The following is a 21,695-nucleotide window of genomic DNA, read 5'->3' as shown; positions in this document are numbered from 1 at the left end:
CTAATAAGCAGGCATATACATAGAATGAAGGCTACTGCTAAGCTTGTAAGCCGCCCTGAGTCTTCGGAGAAGGGCGGGATATAAATGGAATTTTTAAAAAAAATTAAATTGAATTCAGATGCTACCACTTATTTTGCTTCATCTTTGAATTCAACCAAGATAAGATATTCCTGTATCTCTTAAGAGACTCTATTTGGCAACCTTTCTACCTAGCATTCTTCCATCATTACATGGCAGTTTAATAGGGATAGAGGAATTACTAACTGAATATCTTATTGGACTACAACACTGTTTATGGGAACTTCATCACAGTCGTCAAGACACCCAGCCCTTGCCACTAGTCCGTTCAGTGTCTTTTTATTTTTCCAAGTCCATCACTTGATTTTGATCTAGATCAGGGGTCTTCAAACTTGGCCCTTTTATGACTTGTGGACTTCAACTCCCAGAATTCCTCAGCCAGGCACACTGGCTGAGGAATTCTGGGAGTTGAAGTCCACAAGTCATAAAAGGGCCAAGTTTGAAGACCCCTGATCTAGATCAAGTTTATTCTTCGTACCTCTCACCTGTTGTGTGCGAACTACAATCAATTTGTGTTTGAGAAGAAAATCCTTCACTTTTTCTATAGAAATCTTCTATAGAATCTAACTCTTCTTTCTTGATATGTGAAGGCCACCCCTTCCAATTATCCCACCAGAATGGAATCTTTCTTTTTCTTTCTTTTTTTAAGTATCTGTCAGAAAGGCATAGGTTTTTTTTCAAGCTTCTGCCAGGAATTTTTTTCAGGATGATTATATCTACATTAGGAATCTTCAGTTTCATCTTAAAATGGCAATCCAGAACTTGATCTCTTATTCTTCTCTTTACAAAATAAATCAATGCATCTCTTACGATTTTTCTAATCGCAGCATAGTGGGGGTTTATTCTATAAATTTTGTGCATTTTGCCATTTATCTTTTCTTCTGACAATTCAGTAGTTGCGCCAAGGATCAAACCATGTTATTATTTATATTTTCTGCAACATCTTCTGGAATAACATGAAACCGTAGCTGCAATTCTGTTCCATCAAAGCAAAAGTATTTATATCACCTTCATACTGTACATCTGTGTGCCCAGAAAGCCCACTTTCTCCCATCGTTTGATGTTATCTCTTCGCAAAGTTGTTTGGTTATATTTTCTAGTTTTGTCTCCACTGCTTATATTGTTTTATCTGGATGTTCTTCCAACACAGTTCTCATAAGGTTTAATTCACCTGATTTTCCTTGTTCCTGCAGCTTGTCTCTTGTCATTCTTAGACTTAATTTTTATTAAATTTAATAAAATAGTATTTGTGCCCAATATTTTTAAAAATGTTTTATTTCATATTACACTGGATCAAAAATCAATATTTTGTTTATTTATTTAGTATTCTCTTTTATTCTGAACAGTGTGATAGTTTTTGCTTCCCTCCAATAATAAAAATAGTAAATCCTATGCAAAATCTTTTTAGCAATCTTTTCAGTACTCTAGCCTCTGGATCCCTCTTGTGGAAAATATTAATTCTGTTACATTCACCAACTTTCTATTAAAAGTTCTGTTGAAAGTTAATCTTTGCTTCCTCTTGTGACTAGTATTGAAATAATACTTAAATACAATGAAGCAAAGGCAAAACAGTATTCTTCTTAACCAATCGTATCAAGTTTTTGTTGGAAAGCCTCGTACTCTCTCAAAACAGTTTATAAATCCCCCCAAAAGCAAGCAAAATTAGGCAGAGAAACTAAACAAAAATCACTCAGCTGACAAAAAGAAAAATTTACAGCCATAAGTTTCCAATTAATCTAGAAAAGAATGTGTTTATTTATCAGAAAGCAATTTGTTGGAATACATGTTGGAATGTATTATGTGCAACAACTACAACAGTATTCAGCAGTGTTTGTAAGTTTGCTAGGTATCATCTACGATATATACTCTATGGTCCTTTTGTTCTGAGGATTTTCCTGTCCTGAGATTTTCCAGTTACAGTTAAAACAGCTAAGCAGCAATGTCATGGTGACTGTACACTTTATTTAATATGTAGGATTATAGGGTTATATATAAACAGAATTTCTAACATATTTCAACATAATACTGTTGTTTATGATTCATCATTACTATCATTGCAACTATTGTGGATTTTAGGTGCCTTGATTCAATAACCATTGCAGCATTATGCACCTTGGGCTAATGTGACGATACAGATAAAGAAATGTTTAGAGTTTAGAACATTTTATTCATCCAAAGCCAATAAAATTTATCCACCCCAGAACAAATAAAGTTCATCCATGGGAAGAGAGTCCTACTTTAAGTGAGCAAGACTTTGCCAAGGTAGGACATTAAGGTATTGCTTCATCCTTGGCCCTCTGATCATCTGGTCCTCATAAATAAATTTAATCTCTTCATTGCGGTGAGTGTTGTGATTTATACAGATGAACATTGCAACAGTATTCCTAGGCAATATTTGTTTAAGAAGATTAGAGAATAAATAAAATCCACAGGGACCTTACATAAAATAGCAAAATAAAGTTGCATTTCATTTCAGCTGCAATAAAGGTAATATTCAGATTTTGTGTACCATAAGATTAAAGAATGTATTATTTATTGTCCTTTTTATATAACCAGGTGTTGACAGTTAATAGTGTTTGGGTCAGAAATGTACTTTTATAAACTAGAGCACGAAAGCTTCTGTCAGTAGTGAAAACTTTATTCCTATTTTTTTCTTTCTGGATTGCGGATGATTGGCCCAAAGTCACCCAGCTGGCCTGTTCCTAGCCTGATGCCTTAACAACTACAGCAAACTGGCCTTCAAATATACATGGTTGTGTCTGTGAGCATTTGTACATTTGTGTGAATGTACATTTGTACAACATGGAATCATGGAATGTAAAAAGTGGAAGTGGTTTTTGAGCTCATCCAATGCATCTCCATACCTACTGCAAGAATTATTACTACAACTTTACTGAAGATGGCCCTCCATCTTGTTTAAACCTCTTCAGCAAAGAAAATTTAATTACGGTACCTTCAAATGTCACCTGTCCCTACTGTTGAACAGCTCTTATCATGGGGATTTCTTTTTTCTGATGCCCAATGAAAATCTACTTCCTTGTAATTTTAATGGGCCGTTCCTCGTCTTGCCTTCTGGAACAATTCTTTCCCGTTTTCTATACAACAATTGTTCAGAAAGATGAAGACAGATATCATGTTCCCTGCAATCTTCTCCTTGCTGAGTAACATGAGAGCAACCCTTACAATTGTCCCATTCAAGATCAATATTGCATGAGAAGTTTATATCAACAATACAGGAACCTAGTAAGGTTTTGTAGGGTTATTTCCTTCAACTTTACAGAAAAAACAAGCACAGGAAGATGCTTGGTTAAATGATGTGAAAGGTTTGGCCTTAAAGTGGCAATGTAAAACATCTATTTAGGGATCCACAACTTTCTGTATTATCTTCTAGCCCCCTCATTTACAAAACAACAACAACAAACAAAACAAGCAAACCTCCCTTTCCAACTCTTCTATTAAAACTAGGAATATAAAACTATAAATAAAAGCAAAGTTTCCTTGCATCTTCAGTTCTGATTTAGATAGTCAAAGCAAGAAAATAAGAAATATGAGTTATCCATTAAGGATGTCAAATATCAATTAGCGTCTTTCTCCCACGTTCATGTTCTTCTCTTAAATTTTCTTCTACCTGAGCTATGTCTTTTCTATTTTCTTTTCACATCCGTCTCATTTGAGAGGTATTTCCAGCTACTAACTAGACGATTCAACAAATTAGGTCCGTATTTATTTTCCAGTAATTGAGACAGGATAATTCCACATCCCCTTTCAACTGAAGATTTGCCACAGTTGAAAAGAAAAAAGATCTCTCTGGAGGCGAGAGAGGTTGGCCCTTAGCCCTTATAGTTAAAAGGAAACCAAAAGTCTTCCCCACTTGTACATTTTTTTCTCTTGTAACTGATATTAAATAAGCAAAATTAAATAAGAGGAAATCCCAAATCACCACCTTAATCATTTGTTATTATTGTAAATATAGCATTTGTATCTTTAAGAAACAATGACTATTCATAACAGTAGTAACTTACAACAGCACAAAAGCAGACACACATCTTTTGACTCATTTTGCTAAAGAAACACAGGGAGAGTAATACCATTACTTTCTTTTACGGAGGAAGAGGAAGGCTGGTTTTGTTAAGACTTTCTTTCTTCTTAAGATAGACTTTCTTTCAATTGCAATGGCTAAAATGTTTTATGTGGCCTCCCACTGAGAATTGCAAAGGGTTGCAACACATACATAGACATTGCAACATTAATTCAATAGGGCCCTCTGATGTTGTGATTGCTGGTTGCTGCTCATCTGACTTTTGTTTTAAATTGTCCTAGACAACTATGGCTTCAAAACAGCTGAGTTTGCAAATACATTAAACTAAAACCCAAGGAAACCTATTACTCAACTGCACACTCAGCAAAAAAATATTCTTCCTCAGCCTGGGGAAGGAAGACTAGTACTTGAATTCTCAATTAGTCCATATTATGAAACTAATTTACTCACACTGTGATTTATCTTACGTTCAAAAAATATTAAGAAGCCCATTCCTTAATGGCAGCATGAACATAAAAATCAATTTTATATGTCAAAATAAATATTGCGGAGTCAAATGGCAGTGTGATTGTTTTAGTGTAGTTCCAGATTTCATTTTTCAGCTATAATTTGGTTAAAAAAAAAGAACCTCAATAGTCAAATCCACCTGTACCTGAGAAAATACCCATTTTAATCGGGCTGAACAACTTTCTTTCAATGCCGTGCCTCTGCTAAGTCTAGATACAAGATCTGAAGGCAACAATTCATATTCCCACTGTTGCTATCCAACAGCTGATTTTCTAAAGCAAATTGCTTCTGAATCTAAAGAAGGTCTACATCATTTGTGACCAACAGCCACAGATTTGCTTTTGCAAGAAACTGCCTAAAGCAGGGGTCTTCAAACTTGGCCCTTTTATGATTTGTGGACTTCAACTCCCAGAATTCCTCAGCCAGGCATGCTGGCTAAGGAATTCTGGGAGTTGAAGACCACAAGTCATAAAAGGGCCAAGTTTGAAGACCCCTGGCCTAAAGTGATAGTCACCATCTCTTTCAGCAGCCACATGTTCCATGTGTTGATCATACATAGGGTGAAGAGGGCTTCTTAAGGTAGTCCTAAACAGACTCTAAATCTACATGGTTGGAGACTCCCCTTCTGCTCTGGAAATTTAAGAATAGGGTAAACGCTGGAGAAAAAGCTACTACTACAAATCTACGTAGTATTGAAAGGCTGATTGCAATAGTGTGGAGAAGGCCATTGTCCTTCCATAGTCACTTTATTTCCAACGTATAACTTCCACAAGTTAGTCTTCAGCCCCTCTGATGTTATTCCCCTTTAGACAAAGTTGTGTAGATGCCAATTTCACAATATGATTGGTTTAAAAGTCACTATTCAATTTTGAAGGACTCTAAAAATATTTTCCCTGAGATTCAGCAGACAAGATACAGCATTATAAATTGTCGATATTTCATTTTAGTGGTATCATAAAACGTCAACATTTGGCAAACATTTCTCAGTAATACATACAAATCAAGTGTTCCATATTTCTGTTCCAGAATGCAGTTTATAGGCTCTGATAAAAAAGGCCAAACTGAAAGGTATAGCTTACAAATCTCTTACTCCAAACAAAATAGAATTGCAAATGATATAAGACTATTTCCTATTTCATTCAAGATTAAAAAACTGGTCTGATAAAGACTTTGTGCTGTACCAAATTGGAATTAAATTATACTTGGCTGTGCAAAGCATTCACTGAAGGTACTTTGCAAGTGCAAAAATCATGGAAGTGTGGATTTAGCCACTTGGCTCAGGGATTACTTTCAAAGCAGCTGCACAAGCTTGGAAAAAGACAAGGCTGCTTTAATGATCCAATGGGAAGTCCTTTGCTCACATTGTTGGATGTTACAAAGCATCTCTTTCAAACACTTCGCTCAGTTCAATTATAAATAGCAATAACTATAATTATTTACAGTGACACAAATACCAACTTCAAGATAATAATCCTGAGAAACTTGAATTAAATACCACAAAGTTGGCCTACACAATCTTCTGCAAGCAACTTGCATGGGATCCACTGAAAAGAAGGCTGAAAGACCAGCAGTAGCTTCCAACTTCCATTCTCGCTGCCCTCTCAGGAATTTGAGCAATTCTTGGCCTGCGGTTTTATGAATAGTGATCTCTGAGAGACTTTTTATTAACATTGACATGCTTGATCTGAGCCTGGACATTTCCTTTCAAGAAATCGGTGCATGGTCTAGTGGTAGGGTGTTATGTCAGTCTTCTCAGTTCTATTAAAAGAGGGGAAAGTGGAACAAAATTATATAGTAACAAACTTCCGTGAACATACACAAGATGCTTTGGTACTTAACAAAAGGTTTGGCAAAGGAAGAAGGGGGGAAGGCCAAACTTCCTTCTCAAGTGCCAGTCAACAACTGGAAGACAAAAAATAGCCTCAGTTCCCACATTTGGATTAGTCTCTAATGGAAATATGAGAAGTCACTCTTGCGGTAAATTGCAAGAGACTTTGCTTAAACTCACAAAACTGTTTCAGCCTCACTTTGCTATGTGCTATACCAAACCCTTCCTGCAGAAGGACAGCATGCAGGCATTGGTTTTCAAAAAAATCTGCTCTGTCTTCCACTGAGGTGAGACCCTTCCTGAGAGGTTGTGATCCCAATTATCATAGTAAATGGATAAATAGCACTGGAATCCAAGTTTTTGAAGGAAAAGATCAAGTAAAGGCCCAAACCATTCCCTTCACGTTGTGGTAAAGATCAGTATCCAAGTTGAGTGTTTTTTAGTATGACAGAATCCATTTTGTGTCTGCACTGGTCCTTGCAGATGCCTAATTCAGGCCCTACTTTGAACTGGATTCTCTACTTAAAGGTCTGCTTTGAAGACATCCTTTCGTAGTCGCACTTCCTTCAGTACCCGGGCCCGAAAGGTGCCCCAGTCCTCATCCCTTTGGCGTTGGAGGCCCATGGCTTCCTGAATCTCCTGGCAATGAGTCCGTAAGAAAGGATTATACTGCTTTTCTTCACCAATGGTGGAAGGACACTGTGGGGGATAGAGAATGAGTGGGTTACTTATTCTGAATGGAAAAAAAACCCCAGCAGCAGATACATCTTCGAGAATAAGGAAGATAACCACGATAGAAACATGCAAGAGCTATATCTAAACAAAAGAGACTAAAGCATTTTTTTTAAGAATACCTCCCTGATTCTCTAGAATATAAGAAAGAAAAGGGGTACAACAGACCTGGGCATTTTATAGCCCACAGGCCACATCCATGGGCAGTCCCTGTCCAGCCTGTGGGGGTCAGCAGCAAGAGATTGGCAGTGTTGGAGTGGCAGTGTTGGAGTGGCAGCACCACTGAGGGTGGGGAGGTGGGAGGGGAGGCAGCGGCCTCCACAAAAGTCCGTTTCTCATGTGGCCCTTTAGGAAAATGAATTGCCTGCTCCTTGGGTACGGCATAAGCAGACATGCAATGTTCTGCTAACATAGCCACAAAACAGCACTGCTCAAGCTGCTTTGACCTGATGACTGCATTTCCCCTAATTTAGTAAATGCTAATCTGGGGAAAGTGTCCTTGCTTAAGGACTGCTCTGTTTAGTGACTATACAAAGTTACAATGCCATTGAAAAGTAACTATCATCAATTCTCACACTGACTACTGCAGTGTCTGGACAGTTACATGACCAAAGAATTGGACACTTCGCAACCAGCGTGCATCTCTGACCAACGCAGCATTCCATGATTGCCATTTGCACACTTCACAAACAGTTTTTGATTAAGTAGAGTCAATGGAGTAGCCATCAGTGAAATAGCAATTTGTGGTCACGTGATGTCTCGCTTAACGACTGTCATTTGCTTAAACAGCCAAGTGGGAACGATAATAAGCCTGTCATGGTTACATATATAGTTTAAGGATCTGGGTTGCTGGTCCCAATTGTGTTCTTTAAATGAGGATTACCTGAGCGCTACATGGCAACTAAAGGGGGAAAGGGAAAATATATGAGCTGCTGAAATATTTCATTCTTAAAGAAGTTACAAACCCCAATGACTTCTCATCTCCTTCCACTCCAGGTTTTATCTGGGGCGATGGATGGATCCCCTAACATGAGAGAAATATCCCATGCATACAAACAGAGCCACTCCTTACTGTGCTTCTCTTTTCAAGCCGCTGTTGGTTCACCCACTGGAGCTTCTGTTTTAGAAAGGGGTTCTCTGCCTCATGGAGGCTTGCAAACATTAGGCAGTCGAATGCATACTCGTGCCCTAAAGAAAGAGGATGAACAGTCAACACGGTTTAGTCATCCATGGTCTCTCCACATCTCTGCCATTCTGTATTTCAAGCTGCTTAATTTCTGATTCCCAAACAACTGTTTTTCTTTGAGAATCATGCAGACCGCGGGTGTCAAACTCGCCGCGTCACGTGATGTGTCGTATCGTGACTTTTTTTTGCATTGCCGGAGCCGGGCTGGGTGCAGCCTCCGTGTGATGCAACCAGCCCGTGGGCCGGCAGTTGTGACACCGCTGATGTAGACTGTGCTAGCGGAATTCTCGGGACAACATCAAGGCATTTTTTAATATGATTTTAGATCCATCCCTGGATCAGTGATGGAACTTCATTCAGGTGGACTTTCCTTCCATACAGGTAGTTCTCAACTTATGATAGCAATTGGGCTGGGAATTTCCAACACGACGACGGGATGTGGTTATAAAGCACGACCACATTGCTTACCAATGGCAGTCCTTGCAGTCCCAGTTGCTGATATTAGCCGAATCCCACAATTATTAGGTGAGGCAACTTCCTGCCAGTTTCCCATGACCAAGTCCGTGGAGAAGCTGGCAGGAAGTTGCAAGGCCCAGGTGGTTTGCAAGCAGACCGGCAGGTAGGTACTGCCAGAATAGAATACAGTGCATGAAGGTGCGAGGGAGGTGAGAGAAGGCTTGGGAAGGGTAGAAGAGAAGCATGGTAAGGCCCAGGGAGGATTCCCAAAGGTAATACAGTGAGGCTCAGGGAGGGAGGCACTCCAAGGGGGCGAGGATGTGGCTTTTTATTCTAAGTCTGGAAACTGGGGGGAAAGGGAGCTGAAACACAAAACAAAATGGTGATGTATGGTCTACCTGGCCAAAGTAGGGTATCTTCAGGCAAGTCAGCTGCTATGTCTAATGAAGTCAGCATTGTTTCTGGTGTGCCTTCAAAGATCCGACCTAGACAGCACAAGGAACAAATTTATTCAGCGAAGAGGAATGACACGAGGGAGACTTCCATGGCTGTATTTCAATATAACAAGTTGGTTTCCTCTTCAGATACTGTGTCTACTGATGCCTTTCCTCCCCTTAAACTGCATGATTTCCGAGAGGAAGGTCTAGGCTTCCATTTTTTTTTAGCTACTGAGAGTCCGTTCCAGATGCTTGCAGAGGTGTCTGATGCCCTCTAATGGCCAACAGAGGCAAATATCACATAATTCCCAAGGAATTCCCATCCACGAGGCTGAGGTAGCAGTACCAGGAAGCCAAGTTGGTTTCCTCCTTCAGCTGGAAACTTACCACAGCCAGAGAGAAAGAGGAGGTCTCCTGAGAAGAGAGAGCTAGGACTTTCAAACGGTTTCCCATCCAAGACATAGACCATGTGCCCCAGAGTGTGACCTGGAGTGAGGAGAGCCTTGAAGTTCAGGCGCCCAACCACTATAGTCTCCTTGTCTGTGAGGGGACTGAAAAGGAACAGCATGTTTATGGTCACAAGCTGAAAGGGACACCAGAGAGCCAATACTGGGTCGTCTTATACTATTCAGATGAACACAAAACAATAAGGTGAGTCATCTTATAATATTTAGATGAACAGGAGGAGAGGGCCATCATTCCCCATCGCTCTCGAGACTATACTATTATCTTTCTAACGCAATCCCCAAAAAAATTCTAGCTGAGAAGGGGAGTTGTCTTCACACTGTAAGCCCAGCATGTTTTGTATCCATCCTCACCAAGCGGGGAGCAGAAATCAAAAGTCACCTACTCTGTCAGTTCAGGAATGTCATCAAAGCTGCTTCCATAGACTCTGCAGGAGCCATACCATCGCCGCAGGGCTGTGTTGCCTCCACTGTGATCCCTGTCAAGAGGAGACACATTTAACTATGGAAAGCACAGGATGCCCATCTTATTCACTTCCATCATGATTGCAATGCCACATCTACAGGCATAATCCCCAATAAAACCTGTGTAGAGCACGTTATTCCAAGGAAAAGGTTAATTCCACCTGTGCATGCATTTGTCCTGAACACACCTGAACTGGTAACATCAATTTTGTGCTGGGATTTTACTTAGTAGACACACATTTTAAAGTTCCCCAACATTCCCCCTTGTCTGCAACCTATCAAGAAAAGGGAAAAAGAAATCCCTTACCAATGTTTGTGAGTACACAGGATAGCTTCCAGTGTCACTTTCTCTTCCTGAATGACTCTCTGTATGACAAGAGGGGGGGGGGGGAAAGCGGGAATTCAAGCACTGTTCTATGATTCCACTATATACATACCTTTCCCTCCCCACTTGAATGTGGAGTCAGGTATGGCATCTAACCAAGCTAATTAGAAGTTTGCTCCAGAAGGAGTCCCACCGTATCATCCTCTTTTGAAGAAAATGAAAAACATATATATTACAGACATACACGTCTTATTTTGCAGATGTAATTTGATGATAACAACAGCCAACCTTTTGGTGCTTGGGGCCGAGTTTCCTTTTATGGAAGTGGGCCATTGAGGGTGGGAGTATGTTAACTGGAAGGGACCTTAACAGACACTGTAGGCTTTTTCAGGTTTAAGCAACTTTCTTCTAATAAAGAAAGAAAAAAATTGTAAAATGAATTATAGGGCTCCAACAAATTTCCATATATTGCTCATAATTATTATTTTTTTAAAAGGTACCAATTCTTAGAACTGTAGTTGGAGAGGGCTCCAGAGACAAAACAAAATGGAGAAGTCTTCTATCCATTCTTCTCCGAGGACTATTTTCAGAGTATTCCTGATCTAAGAGGAAAAGATCAGCAGTGGAAATTAAAACAGGGATTGGGAAAAGAAGGGAGAAGGCACAGAGAGAGATTGATGCCCATGTTGACAGAGCAGAGGGAAGCCTTCTGTAGCAGCCTAGGGAAGGTTTCGTCTAACTATGAGAGGTGACCCATAAAAGGTCACCATAATTGTCCCCCTGTCATGGTCCGATCATCAACTCCTACGGCTGGTCTTCCAATACGCTACCCCTCGCTACTGGGCTGTGGAGCTGACCAGGTGGTTCCGCCCCAGGCGCCTGATGGATCCAGAACGGTTCCAGACGGCGCTTGGGTCTATACCTATCTCCCTCACTCACAGCCCGGCCGATGCCTTGGTGGAGGCTTGGGAGAGGGCCGCCACCGAGGCACTTGACCGTGTTGTACCCTTGCGACCCCTGACCCGGCGCAGATCTCGATGGGCTCCATGGTTTTCTGTGGAGCTACGGGAGATGAAGCGTCGGAGACGGAGTCTGGAGAGCTGTTGGAGATCCAGCCGATCTGAATCTGACCGATTGCGACTAAGATCTTTTATTTGGTCTCGCGGCGATGAGGACGGCAAAGTCTAATTACTTCGCGGCCCTCATTGCGTCCGCAGATAATCGCCCGGCCGCCCTGTTTAGGGTAACTCGTTCCCTCCTTAATCAGGTGAAGGAGGAGCCCTTACAGGGGCGGGCCGAGGAGTTCAGCCAGCATCTGGTGAACAAAATTGCTCAGATTCGGACCGGTTTGGACTCTGACTAGGCAGAGTCTGACGGGGAGGAATCGAGCGGTCTTGAGAGTAGTATTATCTGGACTGAGTTGTTGTGATTCAGGGTCAGCCTGTGGGTTCGGCAGTTGGGTCAGACGACTCAGAGGAGGAGGAGGGGGGTGTTGAAGAGCTTGCTGAGGGGATTGGACAGCTTGATGAGAGCCCCCAGCAAGGCCCCTCTCATCTGGTCACGATGCAGACCCAGCTGTGTGAGCCTGACAGCGTGGATGAAGATGACCCACAGCTGGCCCTGTTCAAGGATGCCTGACGCAGGAGGCAGTCAGTCAGGAGTAAACAGAGGAAGGCAATGGGGCACCTCGGAAGGAGGCACAGAGAGGCCACGCCCTGAACTGTATTTAAGGGGAATGTGTGGGAGGGCTGGTTTGCTGAAGGCAACCACTTGGATTGTTCCTGCTTCTTAGTTCGTGTTTTATGGTTGGTGTCTTGTCTTGCTCTGTTTTATGTGAATAAATTTGGCAGGCGTAATTCCAGCCTCTTGCCATTTGTAAAGGGGTTGTCCCTGCCTTTTCTGCAGGGCCGGTAGCAGGCTGGTACAGAACATGGTTTGATCCTGTGACAAACCATGTTTGGTTTGGAGGTGAACAGGATTATGGGGAGGCTGAGCTCTACCACCTGTTTATTGGACCCGTGCCCCTCCTGGCTGGTTTATTCAGCTCGGGAGGAGACACGAGGCTGGTTCCAGGCAGTGATATCTGCCTCTTTGAGTGAGGGTGTCTTTCCTGCCGCCTTGAAGGAGGCGGTGATGAGACCCCTTCTCAAGAAGCCTACCCTAGACCCAGCCATTTTGAATAACTATCGTCCGGTCTCCAACCTCCACTTTTTGGCGAAGGTTGTTGAGAGTGTGGTAGCGCATCAGCTTCCTCTGTTCCTGGAGGAAACTGATTATCTCGACCTGTACCAATCGGGTTTCAGGCCCAGGTACAGCACGGAGACAGCATTGGTCGCGCTGATGATCTCTGGCGGGCTCAGGACAGGGGTTGTTCCTCTGTCCTAGTCCTTTTAGATCTCTCAGTGGCTTTTGATACCATCGACCATGGTATCCTGCTGCGACATCTCAGGGGGTTGGGAGTGGGGGGCACTGTTTTACGGTGGTTCTCCTCCTACCTCCTGGGCTGTTCGCAGTTGGTGTTGACGGGAGGGCAGAGGTCCACCCCGAGGCCTCTCGTTTGTGGAGTTCCTCAGGGGTCGGTCCTCTCTCCCCTCCTGTTCAACATCTATATGAAGCCACTGGGTGAGATCATTTGTGGTTTCGGGGTGGGGTATCATCAGTACACTGATGATACCCAACTTTTTCTTTCCACCCCGAACCAAATCAGTGATGCCCTCAACGTGATGTCCCGTTGCCTGGAAGCGGTTCGGGTTTGGATGGGGAGAAATAGGCTCCAACTCAATCCTGCCAAGACTGAGTGGCTGTGCGTATCGGCATCTCGAGTGAATCACTCTTCTCCATCTTTAATGATGGGGGGGTGAGGTGTTACCCCCCCGTCAATAGGGCTCGTAACTTGGGCGTCCTCCTGGATTCATGGCTCAGTTTGGAAGATCATATAGGAGCCGTGACCAGGGGGGCTTTTGCCCAGGTTCGCCTGGTGTGCCAGTTGCGGCCCTATCTGGACCGGGATGCCCTACGTACAGTTACTCATGCGCTCGTGACCTCCCGGTTAGACTACTGCAATGCTCTCTACATGGGGCTGCCCTTGAGGACCACTCGGAGGCTTCAGCTGGTGCAGAATGCAGCCGCGCGAGTAGTAATGGGAGTGTCCCGATACTCTCATGTAACACCGCTTCTCCGCGAGCTGCATTGGCTTCCAGTTGCCCTCCGGGTGAGATTCAAGGTGCTGGTGATGACCTATAAAGCCCTTAATGGCATGGGTCCGGATTACCTTAGGGAGCACCTGCTACCAGCATCAGCTTCCCATCGTCCTGTGCGCGCCCACAGGGAGGGCCTCCTTAGGGTTCCGCCGGTTAGAGATTGCCGGCGGGTGATTCCCAGGGGGAGGGTGTTCTCTGTGAGTGCGCCCGCCCTTTGGAACGAACTGCCGATGGAGCTTCGGACTGCCCCCGACCTTCGCTCGTTTCGCTAGGACTTAAAAACCTGGTTGTTCGAATTGTCTGGCCTGGACTGAGGGATTTTAAATTTTAAAGTATTTTAATTAAATCATATTAAATCATATTAAATTTATTTTAAAATTTTAATTTTATTGTTATTATGAATTGTGGGCTTGTACTAATTTAATTCCATTTTATTCTCTTTTTGTACTGTTTTAACTGCCCTGTGAACCGCCCTGAGTCCTTCGGGAATAGGGCGGTATATAAATTCAACTAATAAATAAATAATGAACAGAGGTATGAAGAGGTCCTTGGTGCACTCTCAGCTTGGTTGTTCTCTTGCAGATGATTCATTGCCCTGTACTGAAGTTACCTAGTTTGGATAATGAAATGTCCAGAAGGAAACACCAAAGCACAGAGAGCACCAAGGACCCTTCATTTCAATTCTGAGCTACAAATCAAGTTTCTCTATCAGAATAGAGGTGTGCATCTCCTACCACAATGCAAGAGAGAGTTAGGGCAAACAAGCAACATATATCTCACAAGAGACCCAGGACTAAAACCCTGGATCTCTCCCACTTCTGCTTTTGTAAAATCAGAGTCATGGAACTAGAAAAAAAGGGGGTTGGTGGTGCTTGGAGGGGTTTTATATCGAAATTGCAGCTCCACAGCTACTTTCACTTCTATATCTTTCCTCTGACAGTTGATAAGGCAATGGGGTGGGAAGGAGAAGAGGAAGATGTGGTTTTGATCGGAAGGCAGCCACACACACAGCCTATTATTTATTTATTTATTATTTATGTCGGGAAAGGAAAAGGCTGAGAAGTGCATCACGCGGACATTGCCCAGATTCTGCTATTCTGTGTAAAGAGGGCAGGGAAGGGCAGGGGGGAAAGTGGGGGAGGAGAAGAGGGGGGGAAAAGAGGCAGAAGTCTTTTAAACAGGAGTTTGGGGCCAGGGGCAATAAATACGTATAAACAACATTGCTCCACCTGTACAAGAGCACAGTTGACTGCTATTTTAGTGTCACTGGCACGTTTTATTGGTTGTTGAAGTTTATGATTTTAGTAGGACAATATCTTTGTCTACTGCTCCTAAATAGTTACATGTAAGCTTTAGTGTCCAAGAAAATACCAAATCTTTCACTGTGGGCCATTATTCCATCAAAAACACAGAAGTGCCTGCTTCATCTAGTGTTCAAACTGTCATTAACTTGTGAATGTTTGTCTAGCTGGGCTGGACTCTGAACTATCTCATAAGTTGTGTTCTTGATTTTACACAAATGCCCTGCTAAGATTATATTCTGGTCTGATTTAATGGTGTTGATTTTTTTTTAACAGATAGTGTAATTAGCTGCCTTTACGACACTAGTTAGTTACTTCATCTTCACGTCTGAAAATTATTCATTTTACTCGGATATCATTTTTCCTCTTAAAACAACCAGAGCAGTGTACCAAGCACTGCATCACAGTAATTAAAACTTCCATTTAAAGGCAGAAGATACCAATTAACAATAACACAACCAACATTAAACTGTTTCAACTAGTGCAGGGGTAGGCAACCTCGGCTCTTTTATGACTCATGGACTTCAACTCTCAGAATTCCTGAGTCAGCTGACTCAGGAATTCTGCGAGTTGAAGTCCATGAGTCATAAAAGAGCCGAGGTTGCCTGCCCCTGAAGTAGTGCCTTATTTTCTCACAAACATCTGAATGAGCAGATATATTTTCAACTGTTATCTACATGAGTACTACCAGCATTTTAGTGGGATGGGAATTGCATATTGTACGCTGCTGCTGAGAACACTATCACAAATCTACAGGCATTGCACCAATCCAGTCATGCAAATATTATCCTGACTTCAATGAGCTATTTTCTTAGTCGAGGAAGAGATGGGCTCAAGCTGAAACCTTGGCATGATGGGCACCACGACAACCAGCACCGAATAAAGAAATATCTTGTGAAATTTGAGCCCACTCCTTCAAAAGGAAGGTATTTCAATTTTCTGGTTCTCATCCAGCAATTAACACTTCCAGGTAGCTGCTCAGCACCTGCTCATTAACCAAAATCACAACAGCTCTTTCCCCAGATGACCATCTCTAAATATACAACATGAGTAACTCCCAGACAGCTGGGACCTATGTTTGAAGATGTCTACCTAGAACAAGCTGGCTTTGTTAGAACCCCGGGGGGGGGGGGGGAATCCAAGAGGATGGGAGGCAAAAATCATTTATACCAGGCATGTCAAACTGCCGGCCCACGGGCTGGATGCATCATACTGAAATTGCGCCCACCCCATTGCCAGCAATGGGGAAAAAGTCACGATATGTCGTGCAACGTCACGTGACGTCGTGAGTTTGACATGCCTGATTTATAGCATCCTCTCACAGTCCCATTCTGAATCTTTCTCTCTTAAGCTCTCCCTCTGGCCTCTCCTTCAGCTACACTTGACATTTTATTCCAAACACATCTGAACAAAAGCGAGGAGCTGGCCCTTGAGTATAACAGGAAGAGCCAGTATGACAGGTGCTTCTCAAGAGGAGAAACCCCAAGCGGGAAGGAAGGGATTTTGATCATATGATGATGTTGCTGCTGCTCTTGTTGCTCTAACTTTGAAACACTCTTGGAAGCATCCAGCTATTGCTTCATCAACGGCTTTCCTGCAGAAGGGAGGGAGGCAGCAAGAAGCAGACTTGAGGAGTCATGAGTCCTTTCCTTAATTGGAAGGTTGTCTGTGCTAAAACAGCGGAGAAGAGGAAGGCAGGAGCCAATTGACTTATGTTTCCTTAAAAGATCTTGGCAGATTGTAAATAAGTCAAAGGAGAATCAAGCAAATGTGCCCTGGGATGTGATAGCAGGCGGAGGTCAAAGGGCATACCACTTACCAAGCCAAGCACTGTATATAAAAAGAACTTCATGATAACAAGAGCCTTCCTTAACAGGACTGCCAGGCAAGTATATTGTGAACAGTCAAACCCAAAGCAGCTAGAGATTAAGCATCATAAACCATATCTGACTACCCTTTAAAAGTATTTTTTTTTTAAAAAGGGGGGGGGGACAAGAGGGAGAGATCAAGAAAACTGTAGTCATTTGGTTTTAGAAGCATAAAGTAGAAGTACAATAACCGTTAATACTTAACAGTTTGCATTGCCTTCTACTTATTTTATGTTCTAGTTCTTTTCATCTGGGCTATGGTACTGAGACCCTTTTGATCACTTTACTAGATAACCTACTTCAAGAACTAGAAGGAGTGTGATCTGTTTATTTCCTTTGGACCTCTCAGTGCCTTAAATTGATTATCACTGATTATGGTAAATTTATGGGCGGTCTTGGGCACACTATTCTAAGAGATTGTCATTTTTGTTTGGCCATGTTGAGAAACTGCAAATTTTATTCCTTGGTGCACATTTATGCTGTTCTATAAAATGTTTCCCTTGTTATCTGAACGCTGTCTTCATGAAACAATTGGAGGTCACGCAGAGCTTTAACAAAAAGATGTCATCAGCATGCTCTACTGCTTCCTATCTTCTAACTCCAAGGAAACAATCAGTAACCCTGAATGTTGCCTAAACGCAACAATAACTGCTTGAGGCAGAACAAACCAATGGTGGGACCATCAGGTGCATCTTATCATTCTGTCACAAACAAAGCCCACCACTATTGCACAGATGCTTTTGGTAGGGAACAGTGTGGATACATGAAGCCTGTTCTGGCTGAGGATGTATTGCCAGTTTGAAGTTTAAGATTACTCACTGGTCTCCATGGTCCCTGAATCAGCAGATGGCGCTTCTGATGAAAAGTGTGCTTGGCAAATACGTCTAGTGTTCCAACTATGATCTTTCTCTGAGCCAGCCAGTGAGGGTGACCCATGCCCTGTTTACAATCCTTGTACCATAATCTCCTCAATAGGGAAAATGCTCAGAAATTATAAATGAGGTAGAATTTGATATCAAGGCTACCGACAGACAAATGCTCGCACTAGTTATCGAGTACTTTCCAGGCACAAATTAAGGTGGAGATATTGAACTAAAGCTTAAGGCGCAATTATTTTCAAGACTGCCTAGTTCAATATGGACCTGCCCAGTTCGTTAGATCAGGAGGCGATGCCTTACTTGAAATGCCCCTTCTGCCAGAACCTTGACCTCCTTTTTACTATTGTTTTTGCCCACCCCATGATTTAGCAGAAAGACCGTGAATCACGCTTTCTCAGTTGACAGTACCTGCTCTGTGAAACAGCATCCGCCAGAGATTTAGATAGCTCCATCTGTATTAGTCTTGTGCAAGGTTCTGAAGACCTGGTTATATCCCAGGTCAGGGCTTTTCAACCCTCTCACCCATTGTACCACTTTTAGGATAAGGCACTATCCGAGTACCACCAGTCGCCCAGCAAGGTGTCAAAAACTTGAGCAAAAAAAAAAAAGGAAAAAAATGATGAAGTACAGGTAGTCCTTGACTTACAACAATTCGCTTAGTGACTGTTCGAAGTTACAACGCCACTAAAAAAAGCGACGTATGACCATTTTTCACGCTTATGACTGTTGCAGCATTCCCAGGGTCATGTGATTTACATTCGGATGCTTGGCAATTGATTCATACTTATGATGTTCCGTGTCCCAGGGTCATGTGATCACCTTTTGCAACTTTTTGACAAGCAAAGTCAATGGCTGGGGGGGGGGGCATGGCCAGCTTATCGCTCAGGTTGCAGGGTGCCTGTGGTGGTGGGGGGAAATCTGTGGTCTCTGGTAGAGAGGGAGGTGGGACTGGGGTGGGTGTCTTCCTTCCTTCCCTCTCTCCCATTGTCCCTTCCTTCTTTCCTTCCTTCCTTACTCTCACCTTTCACCCTTTCCTTTCTCTTTCCTTCTTTCCTCACATTTCCCCCTCTTTTTCCTACTCGCTCTTCTTCCTTGCTTTCTCTCACATTTCTCTCTTCCCTTTCCTTTCCTTTCCTTCCCTTTTTCATCCATTTATTTCTTTTCCTTCCCTTCCCCATCCACGTACTTTCCCTTTCCCTCCCTCCCTCCCCATTTGGTCAGCTGGTAAAATTGTCTGACAGTTCCCTCCCTCCGCCAGTTGCCGGGTAGAAAAGTCGGGCCGGGGCTGGGCAAAGCTCGCAGGTGCTTCTCTGTGGGGCGCGCTGGCCACCTCCCCCCACTGGGCCCGGTGCCTCCCCTTCCTGGCTGGGCAGCGGCTGCTCCCTCCCTCCCTCCCTCCCTGCCCGCCAGCCACCCTTCATCGGCTGCTGGGTAAAAAAGTCAGGCTGAGGCCAGGCAAAGGTCACTGGCCCTTCTCCGTGGGATGTGCTGGCCATCGGAACTGCGCCACCTGTGTCCCCACTTTTCCTGGCCCCTTCGGCTGTGCGCCCCCACTGGCCCGGCCATGTTGGTGACAAGAGCTCTATAGGGGGTTGCCGGTGAGAACGGGGAAAGGCGGCGAGCCTGCAACCAGGCCCCAACCTGTCAAGCCCTGTGGGCCCAACACACAGTGAAAGGGGGGGAAGCTCGGTGTCAGCTTGCCGTCTCCCTCCCGACGCTTCGTGCTGCAGAAGTGGGTGACCCCACCGCCAGAGGCTCTCTGCTGTCCGGAGCCCAACAGCAGAGGCAGGGGCCGACGAGCCTGTAACCAACCCCGACCACTCAGAAGGAACATCGGGAGCCCTCCAGAGCACCGGTTTTAGGCTCGCCGCCTTTCCCCCATTGAAAATACTTTGAAGAATTGTAGTTTGGTGACATTTCTTAGAGTGTAGTTTCTTATACCTCAATATCCTCCTATTACCATGGCTATAGTTCTCCAGATCCTACGTAGGTAGACCTTGCATACCAATTGCTTCATTCAGTTACAATGGTGCTGAAAAAAAATAACTTTACAACTGATGTCTGCCTTTATGATATTTGCAACATCCCCTCAGTCAAGTGATCACCATTACATTCAGCATGTATTATCCTGTACCAGAGCTGTGGTTTTTCTTCTCTCCCCCGACCTTGCAGAACAGAGATTGGGGAGGAAGGGATTACAATGTGGGTATATTCCCCATTAAATGCTTGCTTATTCTCTTGTAATCCGTTCCTCTCCAATGTCCCTATTGTGCGAGGAGGGGAGAAAAGAATAACAATAGCATGTAGATTTATATACCTCCCCATAGCGTTTTACAGTACTCTCTGGATGGTTTACAATATAATCATTATTTGAATATTGCCCCAAACAATCAGGGTCCTTATTTTACAGACCTCAGAGGGATGAAAGGCTGAGTCAACCTTGAGCCCAGTCAGGATCGAACTCCAAGCTGTGGACAGAGTTTGCCCACAATACTGCAGTTTAAGTACTGTACCACCAGAACACTTGAATGGATCAGGCACAGGAGAGATTGCCTCAGATTTCTTGGGTTTTTGTTTTTACCTCTCCCCCCTTGCTCTCAAGAATACACTGGGCTGTTGCACAGCACACTTGAGGTTGCTGGTACCAAATCATTCTTTTATATGTGTATTCCCCACTGCGTGCCTGCTTATTTTCTTGTAATCCCTTCCTCTTCAATTAATGTAATTACAAACATTAATCCCCTTTTTGTTAATTATCCTGGCACCGGGATGAACATTCCAAATGGCAGGAGAATGGAAAAAAGGAAAGCAGTCGTGGTCATGTGATTTTCCACTTAGCAACCACTTCACTTAACAACAGCTGCTAATCCAAATTGTGGTCACTAAACAAGGGCCACCTATAACTGTTAAATCAGCAAAAGTCTACAATGCAGTTGCGTCATCCTGACTAATGGTAGTACTGCACTTATGTGTAGAAAGAGGTCCTTTACAAGTGACACCTCCTAGAAGCATTGAGATTTATGGGGCAGATGATAGCTGGCCTACCAAAGACTTTGCCAGAGGAAGGATTTAAATACTGATCATTTGGAATTAGGGAGGGTAGAGGAAGAATCCAATTTTTTCCTTTCTTAGCATTCAAGCTTGGGATCAGTCCTTGAGAAATGCCAGTTCTTTCCAGAAACATGATAGATACTATTTCCCTTTTGGTCACTTGTCTCATACGAAACTTAGCCTAATTCATCCAAGGGACTTTTTGACACTCGCCTTCTACAATTCATACTTGATTAACATCTCTATGAACTTGTAGCAGGTCATGGTAATCTGTCATTCTCCAGCTGGGTTTGATAAAAAAAAATTCCAGAAACCACAGCAAAAACAGACAAGTCCTCAACTGCATGCGCCATTGCCTGGATATTAAATATTCTTGCATCAATGCAAGAGATCAGACCAACTGATTACCAAGTCCATCTTCTTAAGAGGACAGCTTGAGTCAATTACAAACATTGGTAAGAATAGCAATTCCCTTTCTAGCTTTCAAACATCCATATTTGAGCCACTTTATACAGCAGAAAGATGCAAAAAACAAAACAGGATGTATTATTAGATTCCTGGATGATCTGAAAAAAAATCTGATTGCTAATTGCTGAACAGCAGTAATAAGAAAAATAATGTATTTCTCACCAAATGAAGAACAGCAATAGATATTTTTATGATCAGACTTCAAAGTCAGTTCTAGCATCAAAATCTATTACTATCTCAGTCATGCACAGAAACATTCTATTCCTTAATACTTGCTAAGAGTATTTATTTATTTATTATTTGGATTTATATACCGCCCCTTTCCCAAGGGACTCGGGGCAGTGTACAGGGCAATTAAAACACTATGAAACAACACATAATATACAAAAATTAAAATGAAATTAAATCGAAT

At 43.0% G+C, this 21,695-nt stretch overlaps 1 protein-coding gene across 1 annotated transcript in view; it reads right to left on the bottom strand.

The window, feature by feature from the left end:
* Positions 1–5,539: 5,539 nt before the first annotated feature.
* LOC310632006 (putative hydrolase PNKD) overlaps positions 5,540–21,695 on the bottom strand; it is a 31,379-nt gene continuing 15,223 nt past the window's right edge. The window contains exons 4-9 of the mRNA XM_083348847.1: positions 10,500–10,558; positions 10,114–10,206; positions 9,651–9,814; positions 9,225–9,311; positions 8,257–8,372; positions 5,540–7,151 (exon numbers count right to left, since the gene is read on the bottom strand). Of these exons, the coding sequence (XP_083204973.1) occupies positions 6,975–7,151; positions 8,257–8,372; positions 9,225–9,311; positions 9,651–9,814; positions 10,114–10,206; positions 10,500–10,558 (696 nt within the window). The 3' untranslated portion in view covers positions 5,540–6,974. The remainder of the gene's footprint in view (positions 7,152–8,256; positions 8,373–9,224; positions 9,312–9,650; positions 9,815–10,113; positions 10,207–10,499; positions 10,559–21,695) is intronic.

Source organism: Vipera ursinii (genome assembly GCF_947247035.1).
Source record: "Vipera ursinii genome assembly, chromosome: 1".
Classification (NCBI taxonomy): domain Eukaryota; kingdom Metazoa; phylum Chordata; class Lepidosauria; order Squamata; family Viperidae; genus Vipera; species Vipera ursinii.
The sequence above is the reverse complement of the archived record's forward strand: the minus strand, read 5'-3'. Positions and strand labels throughout refer to the sequence as shown.